Here is a 25,751-nt window from a genome sequence, read left to right as displayed (position 1 = left end):
TGACGTGGCAGCAATCCGGTTTGGAGAAAACATAGACTGGCGACCAGGATTGCACCACGTCGCCTTCTAAAGGTGCGGTCTTGGTTGGGTTAGCTGGTTTTGATTTGGCTATGGTTGAATTGGGCTAGGAGCATGGGTTGATGGGCTTGGATTTTAGATTTGGCTTCAGGACAATTGGGCATTATGCTTGGATTGATTTAAACGGGCTGCCGGGCAATTGGGCTAGGATTGGATTTGATTAAACGGGTTGCAAGACAATTGGGCTAGGCTTGGATTTAATTAAAGGGGGCTTAGTCTGGCTTGAGATTGGGTTAAAGGTCAATGGTCAATGGACCCAGGTCCAAGTTGGACTTGGATCTTGTGACTTCGGATCAACTGATTAAGATCCAGGTCAAGTTGACCCGAATTTGGGTTGGATCTCAGGTAATCGGGTATGGCTATTTGGATCTGGCCTCTAGGTTATTGAATCTAGATGTGGGTAATCAATCTAGATTCGAATTCCTACTTGCATTCAAATCACAAAATTTTGAATTTAAAATTTTGCAATTTTAATTATCCAGGAAACGAAATAGAACTAAATAAAATTAAAGGAACTAACCTTTGTCTTCTAACTCCAATCTTTAAGTTTGCTGCTTTGAATCTCCAATGCCAATTTTCTTGCTTCTGCAATTCAAGCTTCTTGATCTTCTATTTTCCTTCACCTTCTCAACTTCAAGCATTCAAACTCTTAGCAATTCTTAAGCAATTCTTCTCTATGTTTGTTTGTCTCTCACCCTTAGAATCCCACTATTTATACGCTTGGGGGTTCAATTCAATCAATTCTGATTTGATCAATTAGAACCTAATTTGATCAATCAAAATTGAATTGAATTGATTAATTTGTGCTTGCATTAAACCATAATTTCACCGCGTGTTTCTTATGCAAATTCTCACATGTCTAATTTGTTTTTTCCTTTTGTGCTTCCAAATTTAAAGATGAAGATGCTAACCCACTTTATTTCATTTAAAAATTTTTTTTTTTAATGTATTCAATTTTTTTATTTATTTTTTTCCATGTATTCAAATTTTTTTCTTCTATTTTTCCATTTTATTGCATTAATAAATTCTGCCCATTTGTGTTACATAAGCCTTGGACAAAGTCTACAGTCAGAAAAAATAAATATGCATATTTACCACAAAATTCTGCATTTGGAATTCTACAGATTTTGTATGAGATATTATTGGAATTTGTGAAATTTTCATACCATATAAGCTTGGAGTAAGTTCTTGTTTTATTTTGTGCAGATAAGTTTATATGAAGATCTGATATCGGCTTGGGTACCTACAAAACATGAGTGGTTGCGAGGACGCCCTTGGGGTGGAGAACTAATCAAAAGATTGGGAAAGCAAAAGATGTTCAGCTATTGTGCTTGTATGTGGAATATCACTAGAAGCACCTGTTCAAATTTTTGTTGTCATTAATTCCGTGTCTTGCTTGAATCATGTAACTGTCTTATTCTTGTGGTTTCATTTTCTATTCTTCTCAGCATTTTGTTGCAGTCTGGTTTCTTTATAGGATTTCAGAAAATCATTTTCCATTTTCAAATGGATGCGCCGAGCCCTTATGTGTTTCTATTTGACTTTAAAACAAACTTCCCTCCATTTTAGAATTTTTTGTTATCTGATAATCATGCAGGCTAATGTAGCAGATAAACAATTGCATCTGCATTCTACATTCTGAGAAAATTTCTATTTTTAATGGTATCTATGTGGAATTTTATTTTTTGTTATTGAGATGTTTCTTCTTCTTTTTCTACACAATTTTGGAACTTCAACCCAGGGCTGCAAATGGCGGAGCTAGGCTGAGTCAAGCTTTGCCATGCTCAAGCTTATTTAACCGAGCTTAGTCTGAGCTTTAATATTACTTTCTCTAGTTTGTTAATTATGCAAATGAACAAGCTCACAAGCCCTTATTGAGTTTTGCTACAAGATGCACACGAACGGTTTGGTTCTTTTGGAAGTTCTCACTGTGAGAGGTGAGAGGCTCTTTGGGTTTTGTTAGGCAAAAAGTTGAAAAAAGGCTCTTATTAATGCCTCCTTAAGTGTTTTTGCCCCCACTAAGCTAGCCTATTGGCCTTGGGTAGTGGTCCTATCACCAAATTAGGTTAGGGAGATTGAGCTAAACAAGCTCACACCCGAACAATTCCTACTTTTAAGCCTACTATAGTCTATCAAACCCAATTCAACCTTATTAAACTGACTCATAAATGATCCTAATCCAAGCCTATTCAACTAGCCCAAACCGAGCCTATAATTGAGCTGCTCATGATGCAAAATGAATAGAAATGATCTAAGCCCATTAATTGAAACTATTAGATTGCCTTTGGCGGTCTGATGATTGGATTGTGTGTGTGTGTGTGTGTGTGTGTAGCTTCTTTGGTAGAAAGAAGTGAAGTTTATAAAATCATCTTGTTTGTTGACAAGACACAATTTTTTTTTTTTTAAAAACGCACTAGTCTTTGTAAACATGTTTAGCCTACTTGCTTCCCTCACTAGACACACATTGTTAATGGATGTGTTGCTTTAATAAATTACATTGCTTAGATGTTTATTGCTTGTTTTCTGTTCATGTTCTTCACAAAGGTGTGAAATATTCGGCTCATGACACCTGGTGATAAAAGAAAATATATTAAGAGAGAAAGAAGATACAAGCATTAGAGGATAAAGAATCCTCAAAGAAAATAAAAGCATACATAAGACCACACCAAACTAAAAATGCCTGCAATCCAAACCTCTATTACCCTCCACTCAAGACCCTACCTAAGTTTAAACACGACACTACCTAAGAAAACCTCTTTTCTCAGACCTTTCCCATCAAAATTGATGGGACATTGCAAACTAGCCAATTCCTGTTGTCCTTTCTTAGCGGTGATTATGCCTTCATTCAAGCGCACTTCCTTTCCTTCTAAGTCTTCTAGCTGCATAAGAAGACATAGAGTTTTTTGATTTGTAGTAATTTCTTTTTAGATAGAAAACAGGGGGGGGGGGGGGGGGGGGCAAAGAGAGAGGTGGTCTAGTAAAGATTGAGGATTCTTTCTTTTTAGGTCTTTCTTTTTAGAAGTATGAAGGTTGTTCGTGTGACTGAAGAGTACAAAGGTGAAAAAATTGATGTTTGATTTATAGTCATTGGGGGGGGGGGGGGGGGGGGGAGAGAGAGAGGTTCTAGTGAAGATTGTGGATTTTTTCTTTCAAAAGTATGAAAATGGCATGGGAGAAGTCACACCATGGTTGGTTTGTGGATGGAAAGGAATGGAATGAAAATTTGAGTGGGAAGCATGATGAAATCAAGTGATAAATTTTATTGCCTTCCCATTGACTACATTCCATTCCTACGCATCAAACGTGTAGTAAAGGTGTAACTCAAGAGTACAAAGGTGAAAAGATTGATGTTTGATTTATGGTCATTGGTGTGTGGGACTTGCATTCCATGCAATGTTTTCGATTTTAGCTTTTCAAAAAGATGGAAATTTTGATGTCAATTTTGATTTTAAAACTGATCGAAGTAGTGGTAGAATATGGACTTTTTAATTAAACATTGCAAATTGTTAATTTTCATAATAGTGCTAGATTTAGAGCTCAAATATTACCCCCTCCCCCCCAAAAAAAAAAAAAAATCAATGAATGCATGAGCTGTTTAAGGTGCAATAACTGTATTGAACTTTCAATTATTATAGACAACGAAGCCCTAAAGCCCATTAGGCAGGGTTGGCTATATGAATCCTCTTCCCCCATTTTGCACAATCTAGGGCAATATTCTAAAAAAATTGGGAGTGTTTCCCAATCCTCATTGAAGTCCAAGTTATCCTCGGTGTGTCCCTTCTACTAAGATTAGTTTCTCTTCCTTAATAGGGTGTTATTTGGTCTACATTGTAGGTGCACATACAATTCTTATCTCTACCAATGTTATGCCTAGGTTACCACAAATCTGTTTATTCCCCACTTTATTTTTTAGAGTTATGCCACTCATCCATCATTCTCCTTTGTGCAACCTCCACATTTTGGATATATTGTTCTTTAGTTGCTCATTACTCTAATCCATATAGCATAGTTGGTATTATTGCTGTCTTATTTATTTATTCATTTATTTTTGAAAGAAGTATTATAGTTGTCTCATAGGACTTTACTTTTAATTTTAATGGTTTTCTACAATCACATAATAAGCCTAAAGCTCTTATCCATTTTACCCAACCTCCTTTAATTGTGTATGACATCATCTTCATTTTCTCCTTCAACTTGCATAATAGATCCATGGTACCAAAATAAGAATTTCTTGACCGTCAAGTTTAATATTTTATCCATTATTCCTCCTAAATGATTATAATTGCTTTTCATGTACTCTATCCTGCTTTACTTATCTTAAAACTTGCGGAGTCTAAAGTCTCTCCATTATTATAATCAACTTAGATATTACTCCAGCTCAATTTCATTGTTGAAGACTATATCATCTGCAAACAACATACATGAACTTCATTTTGGAAGTCTAGTAAGTTTATCCATGACTAAAACAAAAAGATAGTGAGTAAAAGCAAACCTTTAGTACACTCATTGTGATTGGATATTCCCTGAACTCATGACCTGTAGTCCTAACACTAACACTGGTTGTGACCCACCATATGTAGTTGTTTTCCCCATCTTTTCTCTCCTCTTGATACTTTTCCAAATTTCCCATGTTTCTACGTTGTTTCCATGTCTTAAACCACATTTTTTTTTTTGTCTTATTTGCTTTTTGATATCCTGATCTATTGACTAGGCAAGGAGACATGCATCTTCCTTTAAATTCCCTAAACCTTTTTTTCTATTTCTTTGATAGAACTAGTTATCCTATTCCAAAGAGTGCTTGTGTATTTGTTTTATACTTTATTGTCAAATTCTCTTCTTTTATCGTCTATCTTTAAATTTTATTATATATTTTTCCTTAAGGTTCCACCACTTAGTTCTCTTACATTGACCACTGCTATCCTTTCTCTTTCATTTTTTTAATGCTCATATCTATACACGAACTTTATAATCCTTGTATTATAAACTATCTATCCTCCTAGTAAAGAAGCAATCTATTAACTTCTATTTTCTCCACTCTTAAAAGTTCCTACACATTCTTTTTTCTTCTTAAAGTAGGTATTCATTGTAATAATATCACATGGCATAAAAAACTATCTGATCATATGACCAGACTCATTTTTGTCCTCCTAGGCTACTAATCCATTTCTTCTATGTATGATTGCATAACTTGTATTATCCTTTCTTACATAACCATTCAAAGTTGTGCCTATGAGTATTTTCTTGCTCCCTAATGTCCCCTTGTACAATATCGTCCATGTCTGTGCAAAATTTCCTTTTAGTGTTTTGCTAAGCCTATCTGTGGGGCATAAGCACTAATATCATTTATTGTCTCTTGTCCTAAAACCATTTTAATTTTTAAGATTCTGTTCCCTACTCTTTTAACATCTACAACACTATCTTTTAGATATTTGTTTACAATGATGTCCACCTCATTATTGTGTCTTTCTTTCCCTAAGGCTAAATCCCAATTTTTCAATTTCTCTAGATTTTTCTTCTACCCACTTAGATTACTTTTAGTCCAAAAATGAAATATGGTAGGATTAAATAAAAATTAAATGGGGATAAAATTTACAAAATTAATGCTTGCAAAAGCTTGCGTTTTTTCCTCTAACATGGACTAGGATAGGAAGGCATGTCTATGGTAAACTTTGAGAATAGTCGTTCCTTATTTATTCTATGTTATGGATGAATAAACATTTGCATGGTCATTTTTGCTTTATAATAACACCATATTTTCTTTTGCACACTGTTATATTATAATATTATGGTCATTCCATTCCTAGCCTATGTCATTCCATGAACTAAACATAACCTTAGTTTCTTGAAGGCAAACAATGCTAATTTTTCTTCTTATCATTGAATTGACTACCTTGATGCTTTAACAGTAAGGGTCCTTATACTCCTAGTTTCTAATCCAACACTATTCTCCACATCTAGAATGATTAAAAAAACCTCGCATATTTGACATCGTATTTGAGCACTAGCACAACATATTACTTTGGTGTAATGGCCTAGCCTGCGCTTGCTTATTGTTCTCAACACTAAGGTAGTGGGAGTGCAGCATGTTAGTTGTTAGGACACACTAGCGAATAGTTGCTGAGGACTTGTTATAGAGATCTGAGAAGGTCTATGCTAGCCTAAATAACACAACCATCCTTAGGCTTTATACTGGTTCTGTGTAGCATAGTTGCCTTGGTCGCTGCCCCCACTGGAACCATGATCTGGATCGCACATACCAATTTGTGGGGTTAATAGTGTTCCAGTCCATATCAATGGGGGTCCGAATCCAAATCTGTAAAAGTGGCCATCCACATATGTTAACCATTTTCAAATAAAAAATCTTATGAAATATTTATTGCTGCAGTGGAGCCTGCCTTGGAGAGAGAGAGAGGGAGAGAGGAGGGCTTCCTATTGCTATGAAATTTGCGGCGAGAGACTTCCTGTACCTGTACCCATGACCTAAAATGCACTACCCCATATAACTATGGTGTGTAGAAACATTTGACATTAATGCAACCTAAGTGGAGATTTTCAATTGTTATAAATGAAATTAAAACATCTATGCAAGAAAACAACTAATTTAGACATAAAAAAGGTTGAATATGTTGGGTTTTGTGGAGCCTAGTTGTGTTTGATCTAGATGATGTCCTGATTTGAAATAATGTTGCGTGGTTTTTTTAATGGGAGATTCTTTTTAAGAGGCCTAGTCCATGGAGCGGAGGGAACTAGAGTATTGGCTCGTGGAAAGAAGACTGGTACTCTATATATGACCTAAAGTCCAAGAGACACAATTGCAATTGCTGAAGCAAGTACTGATACAAGCTTATGATATCATAGATTTGGTCACATGAGTGAGAAAGGAATGAAGATGCTGCTGTAAAAAGGAAAACTACCAGAATTGAAGTCCGTTGATTTTGACATGTGTGAAAGCTGCATCTTGGGAAAGCAAAAAAAAAGGTGAGCTTCTTGAAAACTGGTTGAAAAATTGGAGTTAGTACACACTGATTTGTGGGGGCCTTTCTGGTTGCATCCCTTGGAGGTTTAAGGTATTACATCACTTTCATTGATGACTCAACCAGAAAGGTATGAGTTTATTTTCTAAAAAATAAATCTGATGTATTTGAGACTTTTAAGAAGTGGAAGGCTATGGTTGAGACAGAAGCAAGTTTGAAAGTAAATTGTTTGAGGTCAGATAATGGAGGAGAGTACATAGATGGAGGGTTCAGTGAGTATTGTGTTGCACATGGAATCATGATGGAGAAGACCATTTTTGGGACACCACAGCAAAATGGTGTGGCTAAGCGCATGAACAGAACTCTCAATGAGCGTGTTAGGAGTATGAAGTTGCATGCTAGACTATCAAAAACTTTCTGGGCTAATGTTGTTAGTACTGCAGCTTACCTAATAAACCGAGGACCTTCAGTTCCCATGAAGTTCAGACTTCCTGAAGAGGTTTGGAGCAATAAATATGTAAAGTTCCATTTAAAAGTTTTTGGTTGTGTTTCTTATGTTCATATTGATTCCGATGCTCGTAGTAAACTTGATGCGAAGTCTAAAATATGTTTTTTCATTGGCTATGGTGATGAGAAATTTGGCTATCGGTTTTGGGATGAACAAAATAGAAAAATCATCAGAAGTAGAAATGTGATATTTAATGATCAGGTTATGTACAAGGACAAGTCAACTATAGTGCCGGATGTCACAGAGATAGATTAGAAGAAATTTGAGTTTGTCAACTTAGATGAATTGACTAAAAGTATTATCTAGGAAAGGGTTGAAGAGGATAAGGAGAATGTAGAATCACAAGTAGATAAGAGTACACCTGTAGCTGAAGTCCATAGATCTTCCAGGACCATTAAACCTCCATAGCGATTCACCCACTCTAAATTATCTCCTATTGACTGATAGTGGTGAGCTAGAGTGTTATGATGAAGTCTTGCAGAATGAAAATTCAAGCAAGTGGGAGTTAGCTATGAAGGATGAGATGGATTCCTTGTTGGGGAATCAGACACGGGAACTGACTGAATTGCTAGTAGGGAAAAAGGCTTTGCACAAGTGGGTATACAGAATAAAGAATGAGCATGATGGTAGCAAGCGTTATAAGGCCAAATTAGTTGTCAAAGGGTTCTAGCAGAAGAAGGGCATTGACTACTCAGAAATATTTTCTCTAGTTGTGAAGATGTCTACAATTAGACTGGTACTGGGAATGGTGGATACGACAAACCTACATCTTGAGCAGTTAGATGTGAAGATGACATTTCTTCATGGTGACTTGAAGGAAGACATTTGCATGATTCAGCCAGAAGGATTCATTGTTTAGGGACAAGAGAATCTAGTCTACAAACTAAGAAAGAGCTTGTATGGCCTAAAACAAGCTTCAGGACAATGGTACAAGAAATTTGATAGTTTAATGTATAGAATTAGGTTCAAGAGATATGAAGCTGATCACTGTTGTTATGTTAAGTTCTTTGGTGATTCTTACGTCATTTTATTGTTGTATGCAGATGATTTGCTTATTGCAAGATCTAGCATTGAGGAGATTAATAATTTAAAGAAACAATTGTCAAAATAGTGTGCAATGAAGGATTTGGGAGCTGCAAAGCAAATCCTTGGTATGAGAATCATTAGAGACAAGGCTAATGGTACATTGAAGCTTTCACAGTCAGAGTATGTGAAGAAAATTCTCAGTAGGTTCAACATGAATGAAGCTAAACTAGTGAGCACATCCTTGGGTAATCATTTCAAACTAAGCAAAGAACAGTCACCGAAGACAGAAGAAGAAAGGGACCATATGAGTAAGGTGCCCTATGCCTCAGCTATTGGCAACTTGATGTATGTTATGGTGTGTACAAGGCCAGACATTACACACGTAGTGAGAGTTGTGAGCAGATTCATGAGTAGGTCAGGAAAGCAGTATTGGGAGGCAATCAAGTGGATTCTGAGATATCTGAGGGGTTTATCAGATACATGTCTTTGCTTCACAGGTGCAAGTTTGAAACTGCAAGATTATGTAGATGCTGATTTTGCTGGTGATATTGATAGTAGAAAGAGTATTACTGGGTCTGTATTTACTTTGGGTGGTACAACTATATCTTGGGCTTCAAATCTACAAACGATTGTTACTTTGTCTAATACAGAAGCTGAGTATGTTGCAGCAACTGAAGCTGGAAAGAAGATGATTTGACTACATGGCAGGAGATGGGCATTCTACACAGTAACAATCAGAGTGCAATTTTTCTTACTAAAAATTTGGCTTTTTATTCAAAGTTGAAGCATATACAGATAAAATACCACTTTATCCGTTACCTTGTTGAAGATAAGCTGGTAATACTTGATAAAATCTATGGATCTAAGAACCCGGCAGACATGTTGACTAAGGGTGTCACTATTGAGAAGCTAAAGCTATGTGCAGCTTCAGTTGGTCTTCTAGCTTGAGGACAGGAGGATGAGTTGCAGGGATGAGGGATTGTTCTTTTGGAGGATTGCGGTTGATGTTGGTGATTGAATTAGTCTCAAAGTGGGAGATTTGTTGGGTTTTGTGGAGCTTAGTTGTGTTTGATCCGGATGATGTCTTGACTTGAAATAATGTTGCGTAGTTTTTTTAATGGGAGATTCTTTTTATGAGGCTACTCCGTGGACGTAGGCAAAATTGCCGAACCACGTAAATACTGTCTTATGGGTGTGATTATTTTTCTTTTTGTGAGTGTTTTTCTCTATTTTGTTTCTCACAAGTTTTTTGGGAATTTCGCAATAATTTCCCTATAGAATATAATGCTGTAGTATTGATCTAAGCTCTGTTTTTCGTAAAATTTCAAAAATCTTAACCTATTATTCCTATCATTGTTGTAATAGCCTATATTTTCAATTAAAAAAGAAATTATCAATATAGAAATTTCATTTTGAGATTTTGAATTTCAAATTTCGTTTTCTGTGAAACTTTGTTCCATAGTCAAATTTTGACAAATTTCGTTAAAATTTTGAGGTTTCGATAAGTGTTAGATGATCTGTGAAAATTTCAATGGGATTTTTGTAAAGAGGAAATTGATTGCCTTTTTGATTTTGAGGGTAATTGAAAATTCAAATATTCGGTGGAAATTTAACTTACTAAACACATCTTGTTTTCTAACAAGATACACAACTTTTTGTTATGTATTTCTCTTGATAACTCCTTTCCTGAAATACCTCTGAGTAACCTTTTAGAGCTGACTGGCTTTGGTGCCAGATGTGCATATTGAGAGTGTCTCAAATGTAGTATTCATTATGAACATATTTGATTTTGTTCCATGCATTCCTATAGTACGTGTGTGTGTATGTGTTTGTGTGTGTGTGTGTGTGTGTGTGTTACCATTGAAAGTTTTGGCAAATATTATATAACTTAATACCATACATTGGTTGCTGTTGCTAGTGTTACTACCTTAAGTGTCACATATGTTGCTTAAAAATTTTACTTTGATTATTTTCTTTGTATTGCAGATGATTTGTTATTCTTGCATTTTGGAACCTCTAGTGAAGTTTTAGATCACCTAAGTGGGACCTTCTCAGGACTTGTAGGTCGGAGGCACTTGTGTTCCATTCCAGCGACCACAGCATCAGATGTTGCATCATCTGCCATCGTTCTTTCAAGCAAAATTGCACCTGGTGTATCAATTGGGGAAGATTCTATTGTATATGATTCAACAGTTTCAGGTGGCGTGCAGATTGGCTCTCAATCTATAGTGGTTGGCGTTAATGTCCCAGGGGACTATGCTGGGAGAGTCGGGGACCCATTTAGGTTCATACTTCCAGATCGTCATTGTCTTTGGGAGGTACCTTTAGTTGGGTGTACGGAACGAGTTATTGTGTACTGTGGCCTCCATGATAACCCAAAAAGTTCACTTTCCAGGGGAGGGACTTTTTGTGGGAAGCCATGGAAGAAGATTCTTGATGATTTGGACATTCAGGAAAATGACTTGTGGAACACAGCTGGTATCCTGGAAAAGTGCTTGTGGAATGCAAAACTATTCCCCATTCTTTCTTATTTCGATATGCTTAGTTTGGCAACGTGGCTAATGGGCTTGAGTAAACAAAAAGAAGAATCGGTGCTTTGTTCATGGAGAAGTTCACGCCGTGTCAGTTTGGAGGAATTGCATAGATCAATTGACTTTCCAAAGATGTGCATAGCTTCGAGTAATCATCAAGCTGATCTTGCAGCTGGAATTGCTAAAGCTTGCATTAATTATGGATTGCTTGGCCATAACTTGTCTCAATTGTGTGAAGAAATTCTACAGAAAGAAGAGTCTGGCTTTGAGATATGCAAGGACTTTCTAGACATGTGTCCGTACCTTCAAGCTCAGAACTCTATGATTCTTCCCAAAAGCAGGGCATACCAGGTGCAAGTTGATCTCCTTCGAGCATGCAGAGATGAAAAAGCAGCATATGAGTTGGAGCATGAAGTTTGGGCTTCAGTTGCTGATGAAACTGCGTCCGCAGTGAGATACGGATTTAAAGGTTTGTAGGTTATAATATTTATTTATCTATTTATTTGAAGGGGTGGGGGTGGGGGCGGGGGTGGCGGTGGAGTGTGGTTCGCGACTTTTCAAATACGTCAAAGCTATTGAGAGAAATGCAACATTTTTTGTGTGATTATTTCACTTAGCTGCATACTTTGGGTTTTCTTGTACCATCCTTTATTTTTCTCTCTTCTTCTGATCATTAGAATGCATAGTTTATTTTTGTATCTTTGTTCTGTTTATAGGTTTTTGAACTGATGTTTGTATTTTGGAGCCCCTTCATGAACAATATTTTTATTTTTTTTGATTTGTAGATGTCTTGGAGCCTTCTACTAGAACACCTTCAGCACATCATGGAAATAATGTTGATGGCTTTGTTAACCAAACCTTCTGCCATAAAAGTGTAAAAGTTGAGTTACCAGTTCGTGTAGATTTTGTTGGGGGTTGGAGTGATACTCCTCCATGGAGCTTGGAGCGAGCTGGTTGTGTTCTGAATATGGCAATAAGTTTGGAAGGTTCTCTTCCAATTGGTACTAGCATAGAGACTACAATGGCAACTGGAGCATTGATTTGTGATGATGCTGGAAACCAGTTACACATTGAAGATCTTACCTCTATTAAGATTCCATTTGACCGTGATGATCCATTTCGGCTTGTGAAATCTGCTTTGCTTGTGACTGGTATCTCTCATGACAATATCCTTCAATCCCTAGGCTTGCGAATCAAGACATGGGCCAATGTCCCCCGTGGCAGTGGCTTGGGGACTTCTAGCATTTTAGCAGCAGCAGTTGTGAAGGGACTTCTTCAAATAACTGATGGAGATGAAAGTAATGAAAATGTTGCCAGACTTGTTTTGGTATTAGAGCAGCTGATGGGCACAGGAGGAGGCTGGCAGGATCAAATTGGAGGTTTATATCCAGGGATTAAATTTACTGCTAGTTTTCCTGGAATACCATTGCGACTTCAAGTCATTCCCTTGTTGGCATCTCCGCAGTTGTTTGTGGAGTTGCAGGACCGGTTGCTTGTGGTATTTACTGGTCAAGTAAGTGTTCTTGTCTTTTGTTTTTATTTTGATGTACACTTTTAGTTCTATTCTTGATGATTCAATGGAATCTCTCTGATGTTGTAAGATATTTTATTACTAAAATTATATAAAGACAAATGCTAATTGCTGGGGACTATTGTGCTGAGGCATATCTAACTTTAGTCGCCCTTCTGGTGAGAATTGAGAAACTTGTCTTTAGGAGGGAAAGAAGGGGAGAAGAAGATAAATGAAGAGAGGAAAGAAAAGGGAAAGAAAATACTGAAACTTATTTTTTTTGCTTTAGTTGTTCGATGTAAATGAGAGAAAATGGATGGAAAAACGAGGGGAATTGGTAAGTTAAACAGCTCATTTAAATGGATTTTCTCCCCTCCTTCCAGTTATGTAAGCAGTCTCCTTCATTTTCCTTTTTCCTTCCCGTTATGTGAGGAATGTGATCCTGTGGCTGTGAAAAGAGGCAAATCCCTCTCCTGCCTCTCCCCTCTTTTGGCCTCTTATTTTCTTCCTTGCCAAAAGAGGGGAATGGTTCCTTCCCTCCACATTTTCCTCCCACCCCTGCTTTTGTCCTTCCCTTTTCTGTCCCCCAAATGAAGTGCTTTTAATGGTGAGTTTTGAGCCTTTTGCTTGTAGAAATTAAAATTCTGAGGTGATTAATAATGCATCTCATGGGAACAGAGATGCTACTTTCTTTGTTACTGCAACTGGGTGCGTAAAATGGAGACGGTCCCAGTTTTCCTAGTGCCTGGCAGGTAGCTCTTTGTATGTAAATGCTTGAACAACGTGTTCTTGCCCTGAAAAAACTGAAATATGGTCATTTTAGTCTGTATGAAGGTAATTCAACACTTTTCTAGTCACACATCTGCTACAAGGATTCTGCGTTCTTCACTTGTTCTGTTAATTAGATTCGGCCTCAAATGGTTATTCGGTCAACCAGTTGACTGTCAAACATTTGTGTGTACCAGTAGGGCCTGTGATGAATCCCTCAAATGACTTCTCAATTGCTTATTCCTTGCACTTGGGATAAGATCTGTTCAAGTAGATTTGTATGATTAGATCCTTAATGCAAAGCAACCTGAGTCTAACGATTGCAACATGCATGCTTGAAGTGCAAGTATAATCTCTTTGATTCTTTGTACATTTCTTAGATTGTTTGAAAAGAAAGAACAATTAGGGCTGAAGACTCCAAGTTGGAGGCTTCATGAGAGCATGATTTATGCGAACCCACATCTGCATTTGGAAAGGCTGTTTTGTGATTTAAACATGTCATCTCTTTGTTTGGATATACCACCCGTTACAAGGTTCACTCTACTTTGTTTATAAAAAATTCTAGGACAAAAATCACTGTACTCCTGAGGTTTGGCGAAATGGAACAGACTTCCTCTGATTTTAAAGATTTTATGGACTTCCTTGAAATTTGGTAAGAAGACGTGGAACTGCCTTAACGTTTCAAAAAATTCACAAACTTCCATGAGGTTTGCGAAAAAAATACAAACCTCTTTGGATATTTGGCAAAAAGATAAGCCTTGGAGGAGTATTGTTCCAAAAATGTCAGTAGAGGTCTGTGAGATTTTCAAAACCTCAGGAAGGGTCCATCTCTTTTTGTTAAGTCCTAGGAGAGGTCAATGTCTTTTACCTAACAATTTACAAAAGAATTTTTACCATGGCATTTTTATTTCCATTTATTGTTTCATTAATACTTTACATTTTTCTTGTATTTGTTTTTCATCTTCCTGTTTTTTGTTGTTTCATGTTGTAGATAAGCATAGTGGGAAGAAAGGGTCAAATAAAAATAAAGCTTCTACATGGAATGCATTTGTATTATTATTATTATTATTATTATTATTATTATTATTATTCTTTTGGTGTCATGCGGGATGAAAAATGATGCTTTAATGAAATGTCATAGGAGCAAATTACATTTTTGTATTACCTATTTACCCCTAAATTATATACACTGCATTTGGGATGCAGGTTCGGCTTGCACATCAAGTCCTACAAAAGGTGGTAATTCGATACCTACAACGTGATAACCTACTTGTCTCCAGCATCAAACGGCTTTCTGAACTGGCAAAGATTGGGAGGGAAGCTTTGATGAATTGTGACATAGATGAGCTTGGGGAGATAATGTTGGAGGCTTGGCAATTGCATCAGGAACTGGATCCCTACTGCAGCAACGAATTTGTTGATAGGCTTTTTGCATTTGCTGATCCCTTCTGCTGTGGCTACAAGCTTGTAGGTGCTGGTGGAGGGGGCTTTGCTTTGTTACTGGCCAAGGATGCCCAGCGTGCGAAGGAACTGAGACATATGCTGGAAGGAAATTCAGATTTTGATGCCAATGTCTACAAATGGAACATTGTCTGAGAATGTTAAAGAAGATGTTATGAGAAGTTAAATTAGTTATTTGTTTATTTATTTATTCTTATATATGTCATTTATAGATTATGCTGAATTGTTGATAACATTTAAGTTCTTGTGGTGTCCAAGGGGTGAAGTTCTCGAAACATGTAGCCGGGAGGAGTGGATGGTGATTATTGTATTCTAAGTTTTGAGGTTATGACACTAGCCCAATAACGATCAGCGCTCTGCAGCCGCTGTTTTATTACTAACGTGATTGTTCTCAGGAAACATCCCGGTGTGGTTGAAGGCGGTTAGAGCGTTAGGGATATAATGGAAGATTTGAGATAATGAATAGTTTGTGGGTAATTTTTCAATGATTATAACTTTACTATTTTATTTATTATTGGATAATTTGTTTAAAACTTATAGGGAAAGGGCAGTCTAGAAATGACGATGTAGACTGAAAATTGTTCCAAGCATTACATTGTTAATTTTAGAATGGCATTCAGGATAATCGACAGGGGGCCAACGTAATGGAGAGACCGAAATCGAGTCTTTCTTCGGTTTAAGTTTTTAAATATATATATATATATATATATATATATATATTAAATAATATTTTGTGTGAGAAAATAATTTTCAGAATGATTCTTACGTAATCTCGCTGCTTGGTTTAAATCTCGCTGGACCAAGGCGTCAACCCCAGCTTATGTCCAATTGTATTACTCTAGGTTGACACTGAAGTTATAATAATAAATATATTAAAATTTATATGTTGATTATTAAAAAAAATATTAATTTGTAGTATTTTAAAATTTTAAATTAGATCCTGTTGGGTTTTCCCTCCTTATGGGCCATGCCTTGGAAAGATGTTTCTTTATTATTATTATTTGACTTCTGTAAGAAGCTTGGAAGCTGCTGCCTTATATTTTCAAAGCCCTCACATGTAGCAGCAGAAGGGAGCAGCCCGTCATTTTTCCTGTTTTTTATTCACTCATAGCAGCTGTGGCTCTCCCAGTCCTTTCTCCATTTTAGGTTTCTCTCCCACAGAACCTCTGCCTGCAGCCAGCACCAGCGCCCGTCATTTTTTTCTGCAGCAGTTCATGCAACTCTAGCTGTGTATCAATATTTTTGGGATTTCTCTATTTATGCTATTTTGGTTGGTTATTTGGGAGTTTTGTTTAGAATATTTTGGTGAGGCCATTTCATCTTATTATATTTATTTATACACTCTTGTGTATTTGTAAGACTCGTGCCTTTTGTATCCACTTTATACAACATTTTGGTGATAGTGGATTTGGACTGTCGTGCCCCGTGGACGTACCTCAACATTTGAGGGAATCACGTTAAATTTTATGTGTCTCATTTTATTTTATTATTTACATTACGTCATTGATTTACTTGTGGGAATTAGTTCATATATAATATTTTTCTCTACAAGTGGTATTAGAGCCGTGTTATTTGTACGCATTAAATTTGTATAAATCATGAATGGTAATGTTGGCCGAATGATTAGCTTCAATGGAAGCAATTGGGTAACTTGGAAAATAAAAATGTAAGATCTTTTATTTTGCAAAGATTTGGATGGACCTATTGAGGATGATAGCCGAAAGCCTAAAGACATGAGTAATAATGAGTGGAATAGGCTTACTAGGATAACTGTTGGTGTCATCTGGTAATGGATTGATGATAGTGTTTTTTATCATGTTTCTACTGAAACTTCGGAACATGAATTGTGGAAAAAATTAGAGGGTTTTTATGATAGAAAGTCGGCTACAAATAAAAATTTTCTTTTCTGAAAATTGGTGAATTTGAAATATAAAGATGGTGCTCTTATTACCAAGCATTTGAATGAGATGAAAAATATTATCAATCAACTTGCTACTATGAAAATAGTTTTTGATGATGAATTGCAAACCTTAAATGCTTTCTAACTCTTTGTCAGAAAATTGGGAGACTTTGGTTGTGATAGTTAGTAATTTGGCTTCCGATAGAATTGTTACTATGAATCAAGTAATTAGCAGCTTGTTGAATGAAGAAACTAGAAGAAAATCAGTTGACTCTTCTCATTCAGAGGCACTTGTGATAGAAAATCGGGGGAGAGGCAGAAGTAAAAACAGATATTCTCACCGCAATGAAAAATCAAGAGGCTGGTCCAGCTCAGTTTCGAAAAAAGATATTGAGTGCCACTATTATCATAAAAAGGGGCATATGAAGCGGGAGTGTAGAAAAATGAAATTCTAGGAGCAAAACAAAGAGAAAATTTTTGAGAAAAAGCATGAAGACGCAACTTCAGTTTCATCTGATGGTGATCTTATGGTTGTTTGTGATGAAAGTTGCATCAATTTGGCAAGTCAAGAGATTGATTGAGTTATTGATTCCGATGTGTCATTCCATGTCACTTCTCGGGAAGATTTCTTCACTTCTTATTCCAAAGGAAATTATGGAGTTATTCGGATGGGAAATGAATGCTTGTCAAAAATTGTTGGCATGACAAATGTTTGTTTGGAAAAAAATCTAGGATGCAAGTTGGTGCTCAAAGATGTTAGACATGTACCTGACATTCGGCTAAATTTGATATCTATCGGAAAGCTTGATGATGAAGGGTTTGACAACCATTTTGGTGATGGAAAATGGAAGCTCACAAAGGGTAATTTGGTGGTGGCTAAAGGCAAGAAGATTGGTACACTCTATATGATGTAAGGTAAAATTGGTAATGATATTGTGAATACAATTGAGAGTCACTCTTCCACCGATTTGTGGCATAAGCGGCTTGGGCACATGAGTGAAAAAGAAATGCAGTTTTTGTTCAAAAAAAAGCTCTTACTCGAGATGAAAGGTACTCCTCTTAAAACTTGTGTTCATTGTTTGGTCGATAAGCAACATAGAGCTCCTTTTCATACAAAGTTTGTTACTAAAAAATCTAATGTTCTAGATTTGATACATTTCGATGTATGTGGTCCGTTGAAAGTTAAATCTCATGGTGATACACTTTATTTTGTAACTTTTATTGATGATTGTTCAAGAAAAGTTTGGGCTTACACTTTGAAAACTAAAGATCAAGTTTTAGACATGTTTAAATATTTTTAGGCTAAATTTGAAAGAGAGACTGGAAAGAAGGTGAAATGTGTGCGCTCGGATAATGGTAGAGAATACATTGAATCATTTGATGCATATTGTTATAGCCAAGGCATTAGACATCAAAAGACCGTCAAGAAAACCCTTAAAAAAAATGGAATTGCTGAAACGATGAATCGCACCGTACTGGAGAGAATGAGATTTATGCTATCTCATGCGAAGTTGCCAAAATCATTTTGGAGTGAAACAATGAGGATGACAGTGGAATTGATTAATTTGTTTCCTTCAACTCCTTTACTTGGTGAAGTTCCTGAAAAAATTTGGAAAGGTAAGAATGTCACTTATGATCACTTAAAAGTGTTTGGTTGTCGTGTTCACATTCTAAAAGATGAAAGATCCAAACTTGACGACAAGACAACGCAATGTATTTTTCTTGCCCATGATGAATTTGGATATAGATTGTGGGATCCGGTTGAAAAGAAAATTATTAGAAGCCGAGATGTTGTATTGTTTGAAGATCAAACAATTGAAGATTTTGGCACAGTTGAGCTACCATGATCTAATGGGAATGATTTTGTTGACTTAGAGTCACCTTCTCCACCTTTGGCATATGATGAAAATATGGAAGATTTTCTTCCACGTCTTGAAGATGTTGGAAATGATGAAAATCCTAGTGATGTTGAAGATGAAAATGAGGGGGAGCAAAAAGTTCAAGAGTAAGCTCCATTGAGAAGATCTTCAAGAGAGCCAAGACCTTCAACTAAATATCCATCAAGTGACTATGTTATTCTAACGAATCAAGGGAAACCCGAAAGCTATCAAGAAGCCATGAACCATGAAAATAAAGATGAATGGATGAAGGCTATGCAAGAGGAAATGAAGCCTATAGTTGACAATCACACTTATGATTTGGTTAAACTTCCTCTTGGAAAGAAAGCTTTGAAAAACAAATGGGTGTTTAGATTGAAAAGTGAAGGAAAGAATCTTCGGTACATGGCTAGGCTTGTGGTAAAAGGCTTTGGTCAGAAAAAGGGGATTGACTTTGATAAAATATTTTCATCGGTTGTGAAGATGTCATCTATTCGTGTTGTTCTTGGCATGACAGTATACTTGAATTTAGAAGTTAAGCAATTCGATGTGAAAACCGCTTTCTTACATGGTGACTTGGAAAATGAAATTTACATGGAACAACTGGAAGACTTCAAACAAAAAGGGAAAAAGAATTTAGTATGCAAATTAAAGAAAAGTTTGTATAGGTTGAAGCAAGTACCACAGAGATGGTACAAGAAATTTGATTCTTTCATGATTGATCATGGTTACTCAAAAATCTCTTCGGATGATTGTGTGTTTGTGAAAAAAATTTCGGATAGTACTTATATTATTCTCTTACTTTATGTTGATGATATGCTTATTGTAGGACAAGACTCCTTCAAGATTGACAAGTTGAAGTTAGAGTTGAGCAAGTATTTTTCTATGAAAGACTTGGGACCAGTAAAGCAAATTCTTGTCATGAGGATTGTCTGTGATCATGAAAAATGGCAAATTTGGTTGTCTCAAGAAAGATACATTGAAAAAGTGCTTGAGAGGTTCAATATGGATAAGGCAAAACCCGTTGGTTGTCCACTTGCTAGTCACTTCAAGCTTAGTACAAAACAAAGTTCTACAAGTGAGAAAGACAAGGAAGAGATGAAGAAAATTCCTTATGCTTCAGCCGTTGGTTCATTAATGTATGCAATGGTTTGCACAAGACCAGATTTAGCTCACGCTATTGGAGTTGTTAGTCGATTTCTCTCTAATCTGGGAAAGGAGCATTGATTGGTGGTAAAATGGATTCTCCAATACCTTAGAGGCACTTTAAAGGCGTGTTTGTATTTTGGAAATGGTAAATCTATGCTCCATGGATTCACGAATGCCAACATGGCTAGTTATGTTGATTCTAGAAAATCTACTTCGGGTTATTTGATGACTTTTGCAGGGGGAGCTGTGACATGACAATCTAAATTATAGAAATATTTTGCTATATCTACTATGGAAGTTGAGTTTATTGCCATTACGGAAGCTTGCAAAGAATTGCTTTGGTTGAAGAGATTCTTGAAAGAGTTGGGGATGGAACAACAAATGTATGTTCTTTATTGTGATAACCAAAGCGTAATTCATTTGAGTAAAAATTCTATCTTCCATTTAAAGTCAAAACATATTAATATTAGATATCATTAGATTCAGGATGTGTTGGATAAGAAATTGTTGGAACTTGACAAAATTCACATTGATGACAATGGTTTAGATATGATGACGAAAGCATTGTCTAGGGATAAACACGTGAAGTGTAGAGTTTTGACCGGACTGGTAGAGTCATCCCCATAAGTCAGGAGGGGGAGATTTGTTGGGTTTTTCCTCCTTGTGGGACCCATGCCTTGGAAAGATGTTGCTTTATTATTATTATTTGGCTTCTCTAGGAAGCTTGGCAGCTGTTGCCTTATATTTTCAAAGCCCTCACACGAAGCAGTAGAAGGGAGCAGCTCCTTCACTTTTCTTGTTTTTTATTCACTCACAGCAGCTGTGGCTCTCCCAGTTCTTTCTCCATTTTGGGTTTTTGTCTCCCACAGAAACTCTGCCTGCAGCCAGCACCAGCGTCGGTCATTTTTCTCTACAGCAATTCGTGCAACTCCAGCTGCGTATCAGCATTTTTGGGATTTCTCTATTTATGCTACTTTGGTTGGTTATTTGGGAGCTTTGTTCAGAATATTTTGGTGAAGCCATTTCATCTTACTATATATGTTTATATAATCTTGTGTATTTGTAAGGCTCGTGCCTTTTGTATCCACTTTGTACAATATTTTGGTGATAGTGGATTTGGTCTGTCGTGCCCCGTGGACGTACCTCAACATTTGAAGGAATCACGTTAAATTTTATGTGTCTCATTTTATTTTATTATTTGCATTATGCCATTGATTTACTTGCGGGAATTAGTTCAAATATAATATTTTTCCCAACAGATCTGGCAATTTGATTATTTTTCATTTTCAAGTGAACCAAAGTTTCAATTTGATTAATAAAAAATATTAATCAAAGAAGATCCAATAGCTAAAATTAAGGATTGACAGACACTTTTTTTATTGTGTTTATAAACTGCAAAGAAATTAACAACAACTTTTGAAAACGAAAAATAAAAAATAAAAGTGGAAACTAAAGATTAAAAACTAGAAATATGATCGATTAATATTTTTAAAACTAATTTTTTTTTAAAAAAAAAACTTAATTAAAATACAAATAATGAAATATAATCTTTACCTCAGATGGGGGTTCCAAATGCACCTTCCAAACAACAAATCCAAATGCAAAATACTATATTGTGAATCTAGTATAACCAATCTTCAATACGAACGGAAAATTAATATGAAGAATCAATGAAAATAAAAAAGATTTTAGGTAAGAAAAACATACCTCATTTCTTCGAGTTTTATAGCTTCAGCTTAACAACAGCAACAACAACAGAATTATATCTGGTGCAGCAACAGTTTAACAGAATAATAACCAAATTGATTCTTCATCCGTATAGCAACAACAACAAACTAATTTTGTTTTTTGTTAGTTAATTAGTTTTCTTTATTTTTCACCAGATTCAGCTTCATTCATTAAGCTAAATGTATATATACATTCTTTTGTACTGTTATTTTAATTCAATTGAATGAAATCAGTTTTCCTCATCAAGAGTCATTTCTTATATGGTATCAGAGCATCTTGTTCTTCATTGTTCTCTTTTTCGGGTTCTTCTTCTTCAGTTATTGTGTTCTACAAGCTTCTTCAATGGTGGAAACAGCAGCCAATACTTCGAACACAGAGGCTTCATCTTCTTTGCAAGATTCATATAATATTGGTGATCCTCTGTTCTTGCATCCTAGCGAAAATCCTGGAGCAATTCTTACTTCTCAACCATTGATTGGGGAAGAAAATTATCCTGTCTGGGCAAGGTCAGTAAAGAAATCTCTAATTGCCAAAAACAAGTTAGGATTTATTGATGGATCATTAACCATTTCTTCACCATTGGTGAATTCTCCAAATGCTATTCAAGCATGGGTTCGTGTTGATAATATGGTAAGTACATGGATCATTAATTCTGTTTCACCAAAGCTTCAAGGTAGTATTATATATAGAGACACTGCTTTAGAAATCTGGATTGATCTTCGAGACACTTCCAGTCAAGGAAATGGGACCAAAATCTTCAATAGTCAAAAGCAGATTGCTGAGATTCATCAGGGAGAGATGTCACTCGCAGAATATTTCACTCAGCTCAAGATTTTGTGGGATCAATTGCAGAATTTGAACCCATTTCCTCAGTGTACTTGTGGTCAGTGTGTGTATGGAATTAATCAAAACTTACAGAATCTTCAAGCTAAGGAGTCCACTATGAAATTTCTCATGGGAGTGAATGATATTTTTTCTCAAGTAAGAACTCAAATTTTATTAATGGATCCTTTGCCTTCTGTTAATAAGGTGCATTCTTTGTTTATTCAAGAAGAAATGCAAAGGTTTGTACATAATGTTGTTAGAGTCGAATCTACTGCTCTGGCAACCAAAAATTCCGAAACCAATTTTAAAGGCAAAGAAAGGCCCTTATGCACTCACTGTGGAAAGTTAGGTCATACCATCGACAAATGCTACAAGCTGCATGGTTTTCCACCAGGTTTCAAGTTCAAGAACAACAAATATGCCACTGCTTATCAAGTTTCATGTAATATTGACTTCGTTCAAAGGAATAATTCTGTTGGATTTAATGATTCTGCTTCATCACAATTCTATTTCTCAAGCTCCAGCTTTCACTCATGATCAATATCAACAACTTTTGACACTAATTGGTTCTTGTTCTTCTTCACAATTGCCTAAAAATTCAGAACTCCATGCTGCTAATGCTGTTACTGGTCCATCAAATGTTGTTGCAGGTAATTGCAAGCATTCTGTTCTTTCTGCAAAAGCTGTTAACAGAAAAGCATATGATCTTCATACATGGGTTATTGACATTGGTGCAAGTGATCATATAGTGTGTTCCATTCAGTTATTAACTTCTTATACTGAGGTCTCACAGACTACGGTGAAGATGCCTAATGGAGAAGCAGCTATTGTTACACATATTGGCAACATTCAACTTTCTTCCCACATAATTCTTCACAATGTTTTTTGTGTACCTTCTTTTGATTTTAATCTTTTATCAGTTAGTGCATTAACCAAATCTCAACCCATATGTTTTGTTTTTCTGTCACAATTCTATTTTCTACAGGACCTTACATGTTGGAACATGATAGGAATGGGCAAAATGCATGATGGTTTGTACTTATTACAAGTTTCGAGTCTTTCTCAAGCCACTGCATTTTTTTCTAAGCAGAATCTTAAGGCTTTCTCTGCTGCTTGTTCTTCTTCTCTTTCTTCGAATGTATTTTCACTTTGGCATTCAAGACTTGGACATCCTTCTGATGTAAAAATTCATTCTTTGAGTAGTGTTTTACCTTTTCTTAAGAACTGTTGTAATAAAACTTGTACTGTGTGTCCTTTGGCAAAACAGAAGAGAATTCCTTTTCCTTTCAATAACAATAAATGTGCTTATCCTTTTGATCTTGTTCATATGGATGTTTGGGGTCCTTTTTCTTTTTCAACCTCTAATGGTCACAGATATTTTCTTACTATTGTTGATGATGCTTCTAGAGCAACTTGGGTTTTCTTACTCAAAAATAAATCTGAAGTCAGATCACTCATTGAATCTTTCTATCACACAATTCTTACTCAATTTGATACTAAGATCAAATCCATCAGAACAGATAATGCCCCAGAATTTTGTTTTAATAATTTTTACAGCTCCAAAGGAATTATTCATCAACCGAGTTGTGCTTACACTCCACAACAAAATTTAGTTGTAGAAAGAAAGCATCAACACATACTTGCTACTGCTAGAGCATTACAAATTCAGTCCAATGTTCCTCTTTCTTTTTGGGGTGATTGTGTCCTCACTGCAGTCTATTTAATAAATAGACTTCCATCTCCTTTTTTAAATCATAAAACACCCTTTGAACTTCTATTTCACAAACCTCCTTCTTATTCACATCTTAGGATTTTCGGTTGTTTGTGTTCTGCTACCAATCTCAGTCCTCATAAACATAAATTTACTCCTAGAGCCAGAAAGTGTGTTTTCCTTGGATATCCCTTCAATGTCAAGGGTTATAAACTCTTTGATCTTGATTCTCATACATTCTTTTTATCTAGGGATGTTGTCTTTCATGAGTCAAGTTTTCCTTTTGCTTCAAATGATTCTTTTACATGTGATAATCTCATTCCTTTACCTATTTTTCCTTCCATTCCCTATTCTGAATCTCCAGTTGTTTCTTCTCCTCTTTTACCTCCTTTTAATGACACCATTGTTCCCATTCATCAGGACCTTGATGATAATTTTCATGATTTTCCTTATATACAGGGTGTTTCTAATACATCTAACCAGCCTATTGTTCTTAGAAGATCTACCAGGCATTCTAAACCACCATCTTGTCTTGAGGCTTATCATTGTAATCAAGCTCAATCAGCTTCTACTTCAAAATCTTTCTTACATGATTCATGTACTTCTCATCCCATTCAGTCTTATTTGTCTTACAATAATTTGTCTCCTTTATATAAATTTTTTTGTTGTGCCATCTCTTCCATTTTTAAACCTATTTTTTATCATCAAGCTGCTGGTAATCCTAAGTGGCAAGCAGCCATGGATGCTGAGATTTCAGCTTTGGAAGCTAATAATACTTGGACCATAACTTCTTTGCCACTAGGTAAGAAGCCCATTGGTTGTAAATGGGTATATAAAGTGAAATACAATTCAGATGGTTCAGTTGAGAGGTACAAAGCTAGGCTGGTTGCCAAGGGTTTTACCCAAAAGGAGGGACTCGATTATCTTGACACTTTCTCCCCAGTTGCTAAGATGGTATCTGTCAAAACTCTACTTGCTGTGGCTGTTGTGAAAGGCTGGTTTCTTAGCCAACTTGATGTCAACAATGCATTCCTTCTTGGAGATTTGAATGAAGAAGTTTATATGTCTTTTCCACTAGGTTTTCACAGCAAGGGGGAGCAATATCAGATTGTTCACAGCCAGAGGGAGCAGGTTGTTCACAGCCAGGGGGAGCAGCAAACTCACCTAGTTTGTAAGCTCAATAAATCACTCTATGGGCTTAAACAGGCTTCTAGAATGTGGTTTTCTAAGTTTTCAAATGCCTTAATTGATCTTGGCTTTGTTCAATCCAAGGCTGATTATTCTTTATTCACTAGGCAACAAGGAGATTCATTTATTGTGTTGCTAGTGTATGTTGATGATGTTCTCATAGCAAGCAATGATCAAAAGGGAGTTGAAGATTTTAAAATACTGTTATATCAGAAGTTCAAGTTGAAAGATTTAGGGAGTTTGCGATATTTTCTTGGTTTGGAGGTAGCAAGAACAGCTAAGGGCATTTTCTTGTGTCAAAGGAAGTATACTCTAGAAATTTTGGAAGATGTTGGCTTACTAGGATGCAAACCTGCAAAAGTTCCTATGGATCCTACTTTAAAACTTAGCAAACATGAAGGTGATGTGCTGAATGATCCAAGTCAATATAGAAGATTGGTTGGAAGATTGTTATACTTAACTATTACTAGGCCTAACATTACATTTGTTGTTCATAAGCTTAGTCAGTTCATGACAC

General features: G+C 36.1%; 1 protein-coding gene across 2 annotated transcripts in view; it reads left to right on the top strand.

Moving 5' to 3' along the window:
- LOC131166894 (bifunctional fucokinase/fucose pyrophosphorylase) overlaps positions 1–15,255 on the top strand; it is a 30,137-nt gene extending 14,882 nt beyond the window's left edge. For both annotated transcript variants that reach the window (XM_058125518.1, XM_058125517.1), the window contains 4 exons: positions 1,285–1,411; positions 10,573–11,586; positions 11,903–12,630; positions 14,602–15,255. In XM_058125518.1, the coding sequence (XP_057981501.1) occupies positions 1,285–1,411; positions 10,573–11,586; positions 11,903–12,630; positions 14,602–14,991 (2,259 nt within the window). In that variant the 3' untranslated portion in view covers positions 14,992–15,255. The remainder of the gene's footprint in view (positions 1–1,284; positions 1,412–10,572; positions 11,587–11,902; positions 12,631–14,601) is intronic.
- The last annotated feature ends 10,496 nt before the right edge of the window (positions 15,256–25,751 follow it).

The sequence above is a fragment of the Malania oleifera genome, chromosome 10 (assembly GCF_029873635.1).
Source record: "Malania oleifera isolate guangnan ecotype guangnan chromosome 10, ASM2987363v1, whole genome shotgun sequence".
Classification (NCBI taxonomy): domain Eukaryota; kingdom Viridiplantae; phylum Streptophyta; class Magnoliopsida; order Santalales; family Ximeniaceae; genus Malania; species Malania oleifera.
This window is presented reverse-complemented; position numbering and strand designations above follow the sequence as displayed.